At 43.4% G+C, this 17674-nt stretch overlaps 1 protein-coding gene across 1 annotated transcript; it reads right to left on the reverse strand.

Annotated features, from left to right (window-relative positions):
• Nucleotides 1-2321: 2321 nt before the first annotated feature.
• STRA8 (stimulated by retinoic acid 8) lies at nt 2322-17485 on the reverse strand. Its single transcript, XM_086740078.1, has 9 exons — nt 17287-17485; nt 16645-16842; nt 14852-14927; nt 13280-13364; nt 12729-12881; nt 9348-9630; nt 8018-8094; nt 6183-6294; nt 2322-2611 (listed from the first exon to the last, which is right to left on the reverse strand). Exons 2-9 carry the CDS (start codon nt 16834-16836, stop codon nt 2537-2539), a joined length of 1053 nt encoding a protein of 350 aa, XP_086596204.1. The 5' UTR covers nt 16837-16842; nt 17287-17485; the 3' UTR covers nt 2322-2536.
• Between the last annotated feature and the right edge of the window lie 189 nt (nt 17486-17674).

Consider the following 17674-nt stretch of genomic DNA (forward strand, 5'->3'; position numbering starts at 1 on the left):
CTCGATGTCATAAAGCGAGGGGCTACCGTGCCACAGCACAGCTGTAATTAATGTACCTGGTCCCACTGCCTCGTTCAGCTTGGTCTGCCCGAGCCCCTGCAGTGGCCACACTTCCACTGATGCTTCCATGCTTCTCACTCCTTCCTCCCTGCTGCCTTTCTGCCTCTCATTCCTTCCCACTGCCCTGCCTCAGTACCCTGCTAGCCTATATTTTCCAGATTTTTTTCATGAAAAGTTTCCATCAGACCAACCACCGAGTGCTGCACAAAGTGGCACCCGCGCGCATGTAGCAGTAACATGCTCAGGAATTAAGGCCGCTTCCCTGCCAAGGCAGAGCAGACCTCACGCATGCCGCGGCAGAACAGCTGTTGCCTGCGTAGCGTTGGCTCTGCAGGAGAGGAAACTGCCTTCCCATGTTACGGGCAGGCCTGTGTTTTTGTAAACTAAGATCACGCAACAGGAGGCAACAAAGTAATGTGCTCTTCATCTTCTCTTTAATGCCCTAACACCTCTCGCAAAGCTTGCTACCATCTGGAGGAGTTATTATTTTCACATTACTTGAACGCACCTGTTTCACATTGATGTTCAGGCCAGTCTTTACCTAAAATTCTCCTGGTGAAGCATCAGAAGCTCTAAGATGTGATAATCAAGGGAATGCATCTACAAAGCATACAGTGTCCATTCAAAACTGTCTCCTCTGGTAGGTGGCAGGCTTAAAGTAATTTGAAAATGACATATTCCGCTGCTGAACTTGGGTCCTGTATTGTCCATCAAAAGGGTGGGGATGAAAGGCTAATAAGAAAAGGTTGTTAACCCTTGAACATTAATTACTCCCATGGCTGTCCTACAGTACGTGCCAGTATTGGCAGGTTTGACCTCGCTGATGCAGTAATTAAGATGGTCGTGGTAAAATAATCATTAATGTGACAAAACTGACCAAATCTTATGTGGCAAATGGAACTGGAGATGAGATGTCTGTAAGACTTCTATAGCTAAAAGCTTGTAGAAAAAGGTAGTCTCAACACTGAGAAAAACTAACCTATTTATTTCCTCCCCCAAACTACACAATGATAAGGAAGCACAGGCAGAACACTTAATGCAAACACCTACTACTCTAGGCATGTATGTATGTCTCTTGTATTAGCTAAAGGAAAGAATGATTTGACCTTGGATCCTCTGCAAAGTCTGTACCTGTATTTCAACCAGCACGTGTCCCAAACCCCAGATTGCCCAGGGGATGTACATGCTTGGCATTTTGGAATGAGAGGGAGAGGAGGAGGAGGAGGGAGAGCCAGCGTTGCTTATAGCCTCAAAGCAATGATAGCCTGTACACATGAAGCACACTAGAAAGGCAAGGCTGCACCTCAGAGAACTCAGAGGGCCTCCTAAACGCAACCAGGAACTGCAGTTAGGAGTCCCCCAGTCCCACTTCCAAATACAGCAGCTTGGCAAACATCCACCTGGCAGTGCTGAGCCACAGCCTTAACGGCAGGGACAGAAGGTGCTCTGGAGGAATTATTCTCCCCTTGTACTTCAGTACTAGTCTCCACATGCATTTGCTTGCATATAGCTGCACGTATCATGCTTTTATGCACCAAGGCAGTGCTGGGCCACAGCCCAGCTCTCTTGGATTCACTCTAAAAGCCTGGCTGCCGAAGACCAACAGATACTTGAGCATGCCAGCTTTAGCTTAGGTTTTAAAATAAAACTTCTAGCCTTTCTTTTTGTGATGGCTGTTAACATGTCTTCAGCACAATCCCTGTCAGAACACAATTTGTCCAAGTCTGCAGAGAGCCTCCAGTGATAGCTCTGAGATGTGAAGGATTTTATCCATCTCCACAGCATTTTTAATTTCAAGATACTATCTGAGCAGCATTACTCATCCAAGAATGAGATGTGGCAGAAGAGCACAGTGCTGCTCACTCAGCTTTACACACTTTGCAAAAGTAAATAATCCAAAGTGTATTATTGTGCTTGCACTTCTCTGGACAATTTGGGAGTGAGTGGCCACTGCTGTTGTCCTCATGAAGAGGCAGAAGAGCCTAATCTTACTCTCTGTGAGGAAATCCCTCTTTCCTTGTCAGCCCAAGCTGAAGAATTGCACGGGAAGAGTAATTGCTGCCAGGGTGCAGGGCACTTTGTGATTTTGGCAGGTTGCAGTTTGAGATTTGCATCCTATAGGGGTATGCAGGCTGTCACTGATGTGCCCCTCTCTGCCGCTCTTCCCCAGCTTATGCTAGGCAAGGTCATGTAACTGTACACGCCTCAGTTTACTTGTGAAGTGAGGTTAAACATTAAAAAGCAATAGACAAAAGTATTTCTTAAGATTTTATAAATATCTAGAACCTGGAACTTTAAAAGGTGGAAATGACTCAACTGCTACATCAAGAAGCCTGGTGAGGGAAAGGGAAGTCAACGGTAACAAACCAGTTTAACACAGTGTCTCCACACTCTGCTCAGAGAAGTGCTTCACTGGAAGAGGTGCAGTCTCTTCACCGGCAATGCTTGGCAAAACATTAGCAAACAGAGATACCGTTCAGAAATCTTCATCATCGAAGGTCTCAGTGCACCTCAGCATCACAGTCTCGTAATCGAACTGAAGATCTTCTTCCTGAAAAATCCCCCCAAAGCCAAGCAGGATTAAAAACCATAGGAGTTGATTGTGTTTCAAATATACAGTGGGTTAGTCAAGTGCTGATGTGTCAGCTAATGCGCCATGAGCCCTTCTTCTTCTTTGAATCAGCAACCAGCACTTGTCAAGTGCCTGAGGTGCCTGATGAAGAATGGCTCAAATTTTCAACCAATGTCTTCCTAAAAATCACAGGGCTCCACCCTTTGTCTATTTATATCATTTAGACAGCTGATACTGACTGTGGTAGCAAGTGGGTCACATAACAGACTCTGAAGATACGAGAGCTTCCTTAAGCCCTTACCTTCCACTGACTTCAGGCTTTGCTGCTCTTTTAGCAACAGAAGGAAATGGTATTCTCTTTCACCAGCTTACAAAGAGTAAGTGGCTCTTGAGAAATTGAAGTCTAGATGAAAGTGTTCATGCCTGCAGTCCATCTAGCCCGCCTTCTGCATTGATGCAAGACTCTTTAGGGCAAAACTGCTTTTAAAAAGAGGTGCTGTTTAAAAAATGTGTATCTTAAGGAGCACTAAATCCCACTTGCTTGTCAAATGTCTTATCTAAAATCCATAATTTTAAAAGAAAGTGTGCCTTTGAAGATGCAAAGGTCCTCAGTGCTATCTAGAAAAAAAAAAAAAACCAACCAACCCTTTGACTTTCACTTAGATATTATAAAACCTTTGGATCTCAATCTAAATAAATTCTTTACTGCCTTTGCTGCTAAGCATCTCTTATGATGTGACCTTAAGACAACAGCTCTTGAAAAATTACAGGACTGCTTAACTAATCCCATGCTTAGAAATATTTCTCTACCATGTACCATGGAAGCATGCTCCTGTTCTCATTTTTGGGTCACTGTCCTTTTAAGAGCCCTCCCTTTCCTTGTCCAAATGATTTCCTCCCTCCTTTTGTGTGAGTCTTTCTCAAGTGTTTTATACCAGTGGGGTGCATGCCCTCGGCAGCCTTGAGAGCCAGGGCAGCAGCTCAAGAGGAGCTGCACTCAGTGGATCTGTGACAACAAAAATGGTGAACACACACAATCCAGCAATAATACTTTGTACCTGGACAGTTACCCAGCAATGCCGTAACACAGCACTGGCGTGTAATGACCAGCCATAAAACCTGTCACCTTATCAGCTCTGCAGATGAAAGGAAAGACTACAGGCTGCCCTGCCAATTTCAGTCAGGTGTACATTGTATGCCTTGCCTTGGTACTGTACCTGCTACCCACCTCTGTGTCTTCTACAAGGTGTGTGCACAGTGCACCAGGACATCACTTTATCCTTGGGATAATTTATCCCACCACCAAACTCCTAGGCTAACGTAGCACTGGCACAGGTACTACATCAAGGGAAGGGGAATGGTCTGCAAGGGTTCAGCCACATCCATAAGGTAAGCAGGAAGGGTTCCTTTCCCTGTCAAGTCCAGGAGTCTCCGATGCTCTGAGTAACTCAGTTTCTGGAGTAAGGAGTGTAGCCTATATTGAGCTCTCTGCTTGCTCAGCTGATGTGTTTCAAGCTATCTGGAACATCTCCTATCCCTGCTCCACAACCACTTCTGCAACTACTTCAATCTGTTTGCTTTGAGATAGAGCTGGATTTCTGCTCTCAGAAAAAAAAAGTCAGTTTGGTTTGGTTTTTTTTTTTTCCTTGCCTCTTGGCAGGATTCTCTAGATATGCTGTACTGCAGTTATCTAAACCAAAACAGATTGTGACCTTCATATTATCAATACTCTCTAGCCTGGGTGATTTATGCTCAAACTCCCTTTTTATTGTCTTATAAGACAACTCAAAGTTCTTGCAAAAATGAAGTGCACACAGCCTTTTATTTCCTTTTGGATCCACAGAGCTCAGTCAACTGCCAATCTGTAGTACTTCAGCTTATTTTGCTACCCATCTTCCCATCACTCCCATTCTCCTAGTCTTATTTCAAATGTTCCTGTTCAAAGCTTGAAAGAGACGCTACCTCTTCTTGTACCACCTCATCTGGGAGCTGTGAGATGAACTTGGGCTCACGTACAACAACGCAGCACCAAGCAGGACAAAATGGTACCATCTAATGCTGCCAAGCATGACATTCACAAAAGAAATCTTAAACTGGAAAATACTTTACCTTGCCTAAAGCTTTTCTTCCTTTTCTAGCCGTGCTCAGTTCACGGTCATTTACATAAACACAGGAGGAGCTCTGCTCTTACCCAGAACACAGCCATTCACAGACCAAATGGCTGTACCTGGTCTCCGACAACGGCCAGGATTGGATGTTTAGACAAAATGTGCAAGAATTGTTCATGTGGCATGCTCTGTTCCACAATATTTGCTCCCACATTGTGGCAAACTGTGCTGTGAGTACCTTCTGAGCTGGAAACGGTATCCGGACTTTCAGATTCAGTAACAGTCAGTGGCTTGATGTCCCAGGAGTTAAATCAGGTAATTTGCATGTACATGTGTTTTTTACCATGTTCTTTGTTCATTTCACTTCATTGGGTACTTTCTTGTTCTTCTGGTGTTAGACATAATCAATAATCATTCCGTGTAATAAATCCACACCATTTAGGATCAAAATTCTCTTACAGTACCCCTTAGTCTTTTTTGTGGAAGATTTCTGCTGTAGTAGCTCCTATTTAATGCCTTTTGCCGTGCCTGCTGCCATTCTCTGCACCTTCTCTAGTGCTACTGTCTCCCTGAGATGGGGGAACCAAATGGCATGCAGCAGTCACTATGTGATAGATTCAGATAGTGGTGCAACTCCAGTTTCTGCTTTGTTTTCTGTCCCAATTACTCCTCAGCACAAACATCTACTTCTTTCAAAGGAGCATCTGCTCAAGCAAGAGAGACTGGGTGGAAGGTAGGCCTCAGAAAATCGCCAAACAATGGCTACTGTGGAGGTAAAATGGACTCTGAGCCCAGACAAGCATGCTCTTGCTGAGGGATATCTCCTGTTTGGTTCTCTACCCACGTGCAAGCTCTAACCCACCTTGCCTTCTTTGCCAGGAAGGCAAGAAGGGGAGAAAGAACACTGCAAACACAATGACTTCTGGCTCAGCAAACCTGCAACAGTAGGCTGAGGTTAAGAGGCAGCTCAGCAGGTGTTTATCAGCTCTTTCATGAACAGGAATACCCTACTCCTAAGGCCTGCCTGCAGAGGGCTCAGGGTAGGGAACCTAACACCCAGACAAACAGAAGGTGATCCTACTGAGCCCGGAATGAAGCTGTTGGGGCTTCATGGAGAACTGCAAAGTAAGCTTTGCCTGCTCAGATGAGATCACTCAAGCTTTCCCACAAGAAACTTTAATGCAAACAATAAACAAAAACATTCCTTGTGTCATTTGCCATTTTGAACAATATTCTAAGCAATAATAACCCCCCACACTTTGCCTTTTACAAAGGCAAGCCTACTGACCTTTTGCAATGACAGGTCTGAAGTGATGAACCCCAAGTTCTTATTTGTTGTGATTTTGGACAGTTTGATCAGGAGCACAGAAAACAGAAGTCCCTTTCTGATAAAGACAGAAATACATTGCTCCTTCTATAAGGAATCCTTTGGCAAATCTTACCTGGCAAGATTGTGTATTAGCAAAGAAGAGGCTTTTTAGGAAGTCAGTGATCTGCAGATAGAGTCTGTGGTGATCCTCTGGATTTTCAGAAGCGCAGCTTGCAAATGCTGAACTGAAAATGGAACCAGATACTATTTTTAATTTCCTGCTCCCTCATTTCTCCTCCTACTTACTTTATCTCCTCTACATTTAACTTATAAATTACAAAAAGATTCAAATTGTTTTCAAGATGATGATGATTCTGATATTAAAGACAATAGCCAAGCAAGACAGAGAGGAGCAGAGGTGGATGTATTGATGAGGTATTGCCTAACAAATGCAAGGAAGATGTGTAAGAAGGGAGAACAGCAATACAATAAACCAGTTATCACAACAAAGAGATCCAGATGCATGACCGCTATAGTAACATTGTTTTGGCAAAAAGTATATATCCATTATAACAGAGAGCAACAATGGCTATTTGGTAGTGTATTTTGTAGGGTTGTTCAGAGGAATAGTTTTGACTTCTTTTGTAAATTTTTTGAATGAACGCAGTAATGTGGTCATGAAATGACATATTAGCTATCCCTGGCTGGTTTGTACTCAGGTAACAGGTAACTTTGGCAAAAAGCTAAGATACTCATTCTGGACCTCAGCTCTATGTTCTCCCTGAGATTTTACGAAGTTCTGCCATCACGCCTCTGTCCAGAATTAGATGGCAAAGAGTGACAGGGAAGGAAGGGAACAGGATAAAATGTTGACTACTGAAATACTAATCTAATTTGGGACCTAAAAGAGATTGCAAAGATGATGGCAATATATTGCAGTAGTAAAGAATCCTTAATCTTATTTTAAAAGCAAACAGCAACTGTGACCTAATAAATGTTATTTAATGGATACATATTTGTAAAGCTTTATTATGTACTCAAGTATATTCTGATCAACAGCCAAAACAACCTTATTTCCATTCATTCTGTTCTGGAAAGTGCAAGGTGGAATGGTGGTGAAAGAGACAGAGAGAGAATCACACTAAAGAACTCTCTAAATATAGAAAAATAAGTAGAAAACAGGATTTAAAAAAAAACCAGATTAAAAACACTGTTTGCAAAGAGAAACAATCCTAACAAAGAATAAGTAGCAAGAATGCATAAAAGATGAGTGCTAATGTGATTTTCCTCTTGAGGAAAGCAACCCTTTTCTTTCTTTGTTCTACTGGGAAAAATGAAAGGAAGTGCCAGCTTTGTATCTGACATGTTGTCTTTTAGGTAACTCATCTGACCTGCAGAAGAAAGAGAAGTTATTATTTCACAGGTCTTGTGTTTCTTTGATGTTACCACACTTTAGCATCATCACCTCCTTGTGATTGAATTAGGTACTTGAAAAAGGTAAGAGAGACAATGTTAAAAAAATGATCTTTTTTGTCTCATTAAGTGAGAGTACAGTTTATGATCAGCTGACTTAACCAGAGAATGCCTTATGCTCCTCACAGACCTGGTAAGTGAGATAGAGAAAAGGAAAACATTACAAATGTTGTGATTTGAAAAGATGGAAAGCGATGCAGAGTGGTGAAGAAAATCAGAAGGACCCCAGTTATCCTGAAGTGATGAGGTGCTCCTAATAAGTGATTCTTACTGATTCTGCTGTAAATACCTATTAATCATTTCACTTTTGCACCTTAAGAGACAGTATTACTGTGAGTACAATTGCTGAGGCTGCTATTCTAACCATTTACTAAAAATTAGGCACAAAAAAGAAAGCTACATTATTGCCTTACTCCACAGCAAACTTGCCATGGAGCATTGATAGTGGACTATTAACTTACTCTGTCTAGCAAAAGGAGTGAGTTTGTAATTTACCTCTGGCTAGACATTCCCTGAGTCTCGCTTTTGTCAAGGAAACCAGCAGCAACATCAAACGCATCTGCAAACATTACCTATCAGAGAAAACACTTCAGATATCAACATATCCAGCCATGTAGAAGTTTCACAGAGGGCATAATTTTTAATAATGAAGTCTTTAAAAGCATGATATTCTTTGTTTCCATTTAAGAGGTATGTTTACGGCTACAGTAAACCAAGAGGGTTTTGTGGACAGCAATAATAAGGAGTAAGTGTATTTCATGACTAGGAACACAAGGTTAGTCCATTCCCTTAGGCCTGTGCTTCAACCTCTAGGAATTAGACTTAACATTACATCTCCCAAAAAATCAGTAAAAAACATGAATTGTATCAGTGCTTTAGAGACTTAACTGTGGGCTGCTGCTTACGGTTAGAGACCGTATGACTGTATCAGCCAGTCTCCCCAAATCTGATTCCAGTGCGAGACTTGGTTTACAAGGGAGTTTAGATGCTCCCCGTGACAGGCCAGTGAGCTCATGCGTTCACTCTGCCACGGCGCAGTTTACGCATTTTCTGTGCCAGACACTACTGTACATATAACATCCTCATGCCATTTCCGACAGAGGTCAGCCGTATCAGTTGTGTCCTGTGACTCATAAAGAACTTGTCAATGCAATCTGCTTACATGCTGAAGGTGGACATCTGTCCCTCCCTTGCAGCTAATAAAATTAGACGCGTCTTTGAGCAGCTAGTTGCTTAAGTAATCAGTGCTCCAGGAAGAGTTTACAAAGAGGTGGCTGTTATTTCACCTCTTTTTAACAAATGCCCTGATCTACTCAGTCACTGACTTCTTGGCTCTGCAGAGATAGTCATTAGCCCTGTAGCACTGGAAGTGGTTTACAAATACTTTCTCTTTGCTACAAGCACTTGGATGAAAAAAACCCACCCAACCCAAAACACAGCAGGCCTTGGCAAACTGAGTATTCCTTCTGGATTTAGCTCATCTGTGCTCTTTAAAGAGTCTGCAGAGCACAGTAACTGTATAATTCTTGTTCTTTCTCCCTCCTTCTGGAGCAAGTTAGAGCAAATTTAACTGTTACTTAGCACAGAAACCTACAGGTCAGTGGAAACTAGCAGGATTACTACCACTGTACTCCTACACCAAGAGAGAATTTGGTGCAAACATTTACTCAAAGACACTGCTTATTGTCTCCACTTAGGCATTCAAGTGGTCTTGGGGAAGCTTACTTCCAACTACTATGTGTTTCCAATTAAAAGCTGCAGAGCCAATTAGCAGCTGAAGGCTTGGAGTTTCAGAGGCAGGTGATGTGTGTTACTGAGCACTTACTTCCTCTGGCGTGGAGACTGAGGAACCACTGGCTTCCTCACTGTTACCTCCGCTGTCCCTCACACTAACTTCAGTGCACGCAGGTTCTTGGCAAGCAACCTTAGGATCCATGAGGAAATCTCTCTGGCTACAGTACTGCAAGATGCTGTCTCTCCTTTCTTCAGAAAGCTCTTGCCAGAGGTGGGAAATAGCTGTGGAGACCTCAGGAAGAGGCACCTCCTCAGTGCTCACAATTCCATGCTCTATCAGCAGGTCCACGGTATGCTTATAAAAATACAGGTATCTGTAATTAAAGGAAAGGGAGCATCTCTTAAGAACAGGCTACGAGGCAGCCATCTACTGCAAATCAGCAGGAGACTGGGGAGTAGCTCTGATTTGTAACTACTTCACTGACTCCCCCCTCTAAGACTTCATACAATTACTGAAGGTTGCCCAACACTGTTTGAAGATTTTAGCAACTCTGTTCTGCCAAGATTTCATCTGCAAAAGGCAGGCTCCAACCACAGCCTCAACAGGATGGCCTCACAGCAGAAGCTCCAGGCGCTGCAGGCTCTACTTGTTGCACAGGCAAACCTCATTCTGGCATTTAATAAATTTTGAGTTACTTGCCTTTGTATTCTGAGGCTTAACACTGTAAGTCACTTTTTATACTTTTACTGGCGTTGTGCTACGCTTGAAAACCTTGGCTGAGGTCATATCCTGACGTATTAGGGACTATACATGCAGATAGAAAGAGACCACCCTAGGCCTGAATGCTCTGACTCAAATAAGCACAGGAGCTCAATTTCCTCCATTTTACATCTGAGGAAATGCATCCCTAAGACTGACTTCTATGCAGTCTGGCATATGAACGTAAGTTCAAACTGGCAACTGAACATGTGTTGTAATTTCAACCCAGTGACTAGATCTCAGAACAAACCCGCTTCTTCTGCTAGCAGTGCATGACACAGTGAACTAGGGATAATAATGTCTATTTTGGAAAGCAGCACTGAAAGTTGTTTTACGTTTATTAAATGCTTAGAGCTTCTCAGATGAAAATACTAACATCAAAGGAGTACAAACCAAGAGTTCTATAAACAGCAGTCATTGTTACTAAGTTTGGCCTCAAAATGATTCCTTGGAAGATGTCCCGAGTGAGAACATTTCCTGATTAACTGAACAGTATTGCATGAGAAAGTAACTCAAAAGAGTTCAGTCTTTTCTTTCTTTTTTTTAAATTCCAGCAAACCAACATTGAAAATCTTAAGATAATTCTGCATGCAAGGATAAACACGTTTAAACTCTCATTTTTGTACTCTGGAATATTTTCCACCATTGCTGGGGACAAAATACCAGAAGGGGAATAAGCATTTTCATGTAAGGTATTGTGCTCACCAAGGATTCTGGATGTCCAGCTCCAAACAAAGCATCTGGAGTTTCTCAAACAAAAGAATATGAATCACCATTAGACCGCTTTGCTAAAGAAATTAAGCTTGAACCTTTACTCAACTATTTCCTTCCCAGTTGGAAGGAGACAATCACATTTTGCACGGGTCAGAGTACTATGCAGTCTTACTATTGTAGCTCCTGCTGCTAGACACGGAAAAAAAAAAAAACAGTCAGTTGAAGCTCAAAGCATTTCTGATGCTGTCCAAATGATGTGATTAGATGATCACCAAAAAGCTGTTATTTTCATTCCCGAAGAGTCCCTATTGTTTTATGTCTGTTATAAAATATCATTTTTTGAGAAGAATTAACTATGAACCAACTGCAGTCTGCTATAAGAATGTAGGATAAGTGCCAGAGTCCACACAGTACAGGCCCTGGTCTACCTTTTCAGTGAAGAAGGGGAAAGTCAGGTGTTTACGGCTCTGGCGTGCATTCTTTGATGAAACAGAGCGTACCTCCCACAGAAAATCTTGATTCAGCACATTTCAAGGTCTTGTAAATGATATCTTACTACAGCCACCTCTGATTCTCAGAGGAGCAAAAGCAGCAACAGTAGAAGGAGGCTGATGCCATCTGCTGGCACAGCTGCAGTCTCATTTTGATGAAAAACTCAATAAACCAAGGGAATTTTATAAATAAGCACCGGTTCAGAGCAAAAGACAAGAAGGAATTGTGGAAGTTGTTGTTTATGGCAGTGATGTTGTGGAAGAGGATGTCAGCTGCAGCTGTGGATTCTCCCGCACTGCATATTCTTAACTCTGGAATGGTTTGGGAGAAATTGATCCTGCTTGATGCTACAGGATAGATTACACATCCATCAGTTTCCCAGATCTCAACTAAATGATCACTCATCCCTTTGGAAAAGCATCTATGACCTCTAAGTACCTTCCAGTGCTGTTCGACAGCAAGGGGAAGAACGTGATGAATAATGTATTCAGTCTTCAGAGACCAATAATTAAAAAAAAAAAAAACCTGTGATTTTTACCATTACAACCCCTCTCACTGACATGAGAACAGTGGTCTTTGATTTTTAGGTCCTGTGTCAGGCACTTAGGAGCTGATCCTTAAGGAGGTTAGGTTACAGACTTATATCCATCATGTAAATATTTAGGTTCCATTCCTACCCCTCTATGTTGCACATATTATGAGGAGTGCTTTCTGATACCTTCCACTATTCTTCAGCCTGCAGGCTGAGGATTACATGGTCTTCTCTTGTCACATCCAGCCTTACCCTTCTCTGATCAAACAAAAAAAAGTACTCCAAGCTGCCAGCAGCTAAAGGTCTATTTCTGGAAGGGGCAACAGTGCTCTTGCTCCTCATAACCATGCCATTAGAGGCAGGATGAACATCACTGTGGGGGAAAGTATCTGTCTACCTCTGGTTCCTGCATCTCCTCAGAACACATACAGCTAAACTCTTGAGAACTTCATCTGGTGCAGCAATTCCTACATTCCTAAAATCTATCCCCATTGCAGGGATACAACTTGATAGTGGTAGTGACACCAAAAACACACCGGGACACGCACCTGCATAAATCATTCTGGATTAATAACCTCCTATTCCACCTGACCTTGCCTGTTAAGCCACTACTATAAGCAGGTTATGTTGCATCTTAGTCTGCAAGCCATCTAGACAGCAGTAAAGCATGGCCACACAGGGACTAAGACACTTGAAAGACATTTTTTTCTCTTTCTTGAGGATGGGTGGAAAATCCTCAGGGATTTTCCAAGGCCTGGAGTGCTGGGGGCTGCTATGATGCTGGGAGTCCATTCACATGCAAGTCACAGATAAGGGATTTGGGAAGTGCTCAGCTTCATCACCAGCAGGGCCAAAGTTGCTGGCACAAGGCTTCTGCAAGGCTTCTGCAGGCTCCAGCACGAATGGCAGAGGCAGAATGTATGGTGTTGATGCAAACAAATTAAAAAACTGAAGGCAACGTGTGGTGCACCTACCGTTCAAATTCCAGCAGATCCGAGGATGAAGCATCTGGAGACTGGATAAATTCTGGCTTCCCATCCTTGTCCATTGCTTGTTTTTCACATTCTTGAATCAAATACCAGATGGTAGCATCACTTTCACTCACAGCGTCCGAGGCTGATGCAGTGCTGGAAAGAACACACAGGAAAAAAAGCCACATGAACAACTTCTTAACTGGATTCATAAGGCCCTTCTAATAGTCACTCCAAATTCCAGGGCCATTCTTTCCAAGCCAGCTTTCTCCTCCTCCTTTTGCTTTGCAGGAGAATGAGATGTCCTTGGTGGAGATGAGCTACATAGAAGGGAAAGGAAATACAAGAACTGACTGGAAATGTGACCAACGTCCCTAAAGTGTTCATGCACTGTACAGGATTACAGGAGTCCAGGTGAAATCTCTTAATCTTTTCCTCATAATGAAAGGCCTCTACTTAGAAATTCAGTAACAATGACAAAGAGGTTCAGAGATGCTGGGACGGAAGCATGTGCAAAGTATTACCATCTTTCCTTGATTGCTCTAAGCCCTTACCTGTGATTGCTGGAGTGCCTCTTGACATATTCCTCCCTAACTTCCTCCAAACTGGACAGGTTCCCATCCTCCAGACTGAAGGACTCTGTTGTCAGCAGAAAGGTTACTGTCACATCAGTGACATTTATGGCTTCCCTCTCACCCTCAGCCCCAATCAAACAGAATAATTTCAACAACTGGTCCTTCACAAGCCAGAGCTTTTCACTACACAAAAATGATGTGAAAGGAGACACCTCTGCCTCTCCTACAAGGTAACTACCAATATTGGGAGCTCAAGATCATTAAGGAACTTAGAATCAATGCTTTTTTCTGATCGTTGTTCTGACAGAACTGACGGTGAAAACAACAACAGCAAAACAAAGTCCAGGCAAGCGCTAGTCAATACAGTATTCTGTGATTGGCATATAACGAGCAAATTGCATGCAAAAAACCCTGTACCACCAACCTGTGATTCACAAGCAGTATGAGTTGTACACATATGCAAGTAAATACGAGGGAAAGTTTACCTCCAAACTCTCCTTAACCTTAACTCACTGCTTGTGATCTCTTCAATTGTCCTCTCTCAAATTATTCCTCCTACCTGTGACTCACTTTTCTGGGTTGTCCAAGGATGTGGGTTCAGAGGAGATTGCTCATTTTAAGCACTGGGACTTTTAACTGATGCAAATTATCAGAGGTGTACGTTGCATGAACAACAATGTTTTTTTCTAGCTTACAGTAATTTGGACATTTGAAGGGGCACAAAGATACGCCCAAAGTCTCTACCCCATCAGCCCCTAGTCCTACTTGCTGCCACTGGAGGCCGTGGCCAGCACCAGTGAAGAGAAGGCACGTGAAGCTGCGCAGCAGGAGCCACCTCAACTGCTGACAGCACATGCTAGACTGACGTGACACACGGTGTTGCACGCAGTAACGGAGGAGTGTATGAAGACAACCTGCCAAGCTAAAAGAAACAAAACCACAGCATCTCTCTTACCTGTTTTTATTGCAGCAAATTCCTAACTAGAGGCTTCCATTTCCTATACTAGGAAATCCTCAACAGCTTCTGTGTCCTCCTTTAACTCACACCAGAGCCCGCTGTTCTTAAGTTTAAGCTCTGGCTGTGCTTGACTCGCAACACTGGGTGCTCATGACAGCTGTGACTCGCGCTGTGCCACGTCACTGCAGTTGGGAGAAGCACAGTGGGAGCCCAAGCATGCAGCCTGGGGACCCATGCCAGCCCCACACCTGCTGGGGTGAATGTATCGGCAGCAGGGTGACAAAGGCACTCTGCCTGAACTGCCTGCTGCCATGGGATAGTAAGAATTAAATAGAAGGAATTACTTGTTTCCTTCCTTCACCTAGACCACGGAGGGGGTAGGAATGACTGAGAGTTAGAGGGAGACTGCTGAGGTGCAGTGCTCTGTGAGTCAATAGATTTTTGTGCTGTCCCTTGCTTATTGCTACAACTAAAGCCAGAATTGGCTCTAATGCTTTGATGGGCTCAGCCACATACCTATCTGTCTCTATTTAACAAATAAACAAAAAACAAGCCCAGGCACTCTGTCCAGCGTAAATACTTGCATACAGTACCTTTTGTCTTCGGCAAAGAACCCAAGGTTTGCTCCAGCTTCTGGACAGATTTCTTAGCCTTATGCAAAACCTGATACTAAACATAAGAAGAAATCAGAACTGATTACTCTTGGCTCTGACTAGATTAATGTTTTAACACGCCTTGGTTGTTTTCTCCACTTTTCCTTCAGTTTGACCTTCAGTTACCTCGATGTCTCTGTGAAAACAACTATGTTGTTTCACCAGCTACACTTATCCATATGAAAAGTGGAAAGAACTAATACCAGAGCAAACTTAAATATGTAATATAAATATCTGGGTATATATTATGCAATACATACACGTAACACCCAGTCATATAGACATTTGCTACTTAGCTCTGATCTTTCATCAGCAACAGGTCTTGTTTGGATTGTTCTCTTCTTGGAGTATGTCCAGAAATACCATGCTGTGAAGTCTTGTTGGATGTCTACCAACTTCAGGCATAAGACTTTACTAATCATTTCCCATGAGAATTTTGCTAGGAGAAGCCTTTGCCGTGTTCTGCTCTCAGCTACACTGACGTAAACTGGAATAACTTCAGTGCTGCACATCATTCCTTCATTATTTATAGCAAGCATAACTGAGAACGTACAGCCAATGCATTTGAACATACACATCTCAAAAATATTTCAAGATTTATGGGATTGGTGAGACCATGCACAGTCACCTTAGACAGGATGTCTCCCTTGCAGGGCTTTCACGCTGGATATTTTAGCCAGACACAAAGCACTAGGATTATGAGTGAATTTCTGTATTTAGGCTCTTGAAGATATTAATCTTCCTTGGTCCCCAAAAGTCACACAAGGGGCACATGATACTACAAAAAAAGCAATTTTAAGAGTTGGTATGTGAAGACAGTCCCTTTAGACTAGACAAAACAAGCATCTGTTTAGTCTCGGCTTCTGAGATCATGTTGATTTCAGTTTAACTTGCATCTTGTTCAGAACATGGTACACTGAACTCTTCCCTAAAACTGCATGAGAGGTAAGGGGCTCAGCAGGCACAAGCCACAGACAGCAGTATTTTGCACGTCCAGAGCCTCAAAGCCCTTCACAAGGACAATTCTTGTCCTAAACAGTCATTACCCTCTCCATTTTACAAACTGGAAAACTGAAAGTTACCAGTCTAACTAAATGAATCGGTGGCAGAGTCGAGGATAAAAGGACTCCTATTTATTCCTCTGCCTTGAGCATGGTAATATCCATCTTTTCAGCATTTTGGGTCAATTTCATCTTTAGAAACAATTTTGTTTTGATTAAATAATTTCTTAGTTTAGTAGAGACCAATAAACGGTACTGGTGGTTGTTTTTTTCCTGATTTATTTTTCCAGAGTGTCTTGAGGACAGAATGCATCTCATCAGGCTGAAAGAATTACTCCCTCCCCTGTAACTTCTTCTGCCCCCGAACTCACTATTCTGATTTCATAGCAAAATGCAGTGAAATCAAGATAACTTAATCATAGGATCCCTTGGTTTGTTTCCAAAACACTATAAAAAGGCCGCAAAGCTATAAAAAAGCTGCAAATACCCCAGAAGAAAAGAGTAGATAAACCACATGATAAACCCATGACCTAGAGACTACAAAGCGAATAATTTGCTCAAGCTGAGCTCGCAGCTTTAAAGTAAAAGGGATCCAGGAAAGCTGCATACAGTGAAATTACAGACACGCTGGCACCCGTAAAGACACAGCAGTCATCCTAATAAATCTGGTTAAATTTAGACATATCCATGTATAATAGTAATACACAGAAAAATACAACCACTGCTCTGTACCTTTGAGGCTGAGTTGTCTGATGGGGATAAAACAGCTTCCCACAAGCCACTGAAGAGTCTTGCCAGTGTAGCCTGGTGGCGTGCCTGTGAAAAGTGCCACTTTGCCACCCGGGGTTCTACCTCTTGCAGGTGTGTCAGGGGACTGGGTCTCACTCTGGCATGTGCCTTCCTACAGTCTCCAGCTGTCTCCATCAAAAGCTGCAACGCAACATTTATTTATACTGAATAAATATGTAAGTGAACACAAAGAAATCTTACAGCCTGTGTAGTGGACAGACATAAAAGTAAAGTTCAGGGTAACTGACAACAGCACTCCAGCTCATTTTTCCATAGGAAATAATGGAGTTTGAAATAATCTCTTTGCCTGAGGGATGCCACCTGTAAGTATTGACTAAAATAAAATCTACCACTAACGATAAACTGTGGGGCATGAAACCCAGCGGTGACAAGCCTCCCACCTCCTGTACCCTTCCCTGCAATGATTTGATGCTCCATTTCCATGGGATGTCCAGGGTTCAGCTTCACAAAGCGCTGAGACTCCTCGGCTCCCCCCGTTACTAAAACACACACTTCTTCCCAGCACCACCATTTTTTTTCCCCAATTAACTGTGTCGTGAGAGCAGGCAACAATACCGGACATACGCATGTGCGAGAGGGCCTGATCCACGCCCAGCCGGGCCCGCTGCAGCCACCCCACCAGCCTGACAGAGCCCAAGGCGCCCGTCTGCGGAAGCCTTTCCCGGCAACTGGACCGGTGCCCCTCGCCCCGTTACCGACCGCAAGTACGGCCTAGAGGTAAGAACGCCCGCCCCTGCTGTTTCTTCTGCAGCCGGGAGGGGAAGCTTGCGGGGGCCCACGGCGAAGCGATCGATTCTCCGACCTCCGGGGACGGATCAACCGACCGATCGACCGACCGACCCCGACCAGCGCTGCCCCGACCAGCACGGCCCCGCCCCGGCCCGCCCAGCCCCCTCCCATGGCCGCCGCCGCGCCTCTGCCCGCCCGCGCCCAGCAACACGAGCCGCACGTG

This window comes from Chlamydotis macqueenii, chromosome 1 (assembly GCF_036417535.1).
Source record: "Chlamydotis macqueenii isolate bChlMac1 chromosome 1, bChlMac1.mat, whole genome shotgun sequence".
Lineage (NCBI taxonomy): Eukaryota > Metazoa > Chordata > Aves > Otidiformes > Otididae > Chlamydotis > Chlamydotis macqueenii.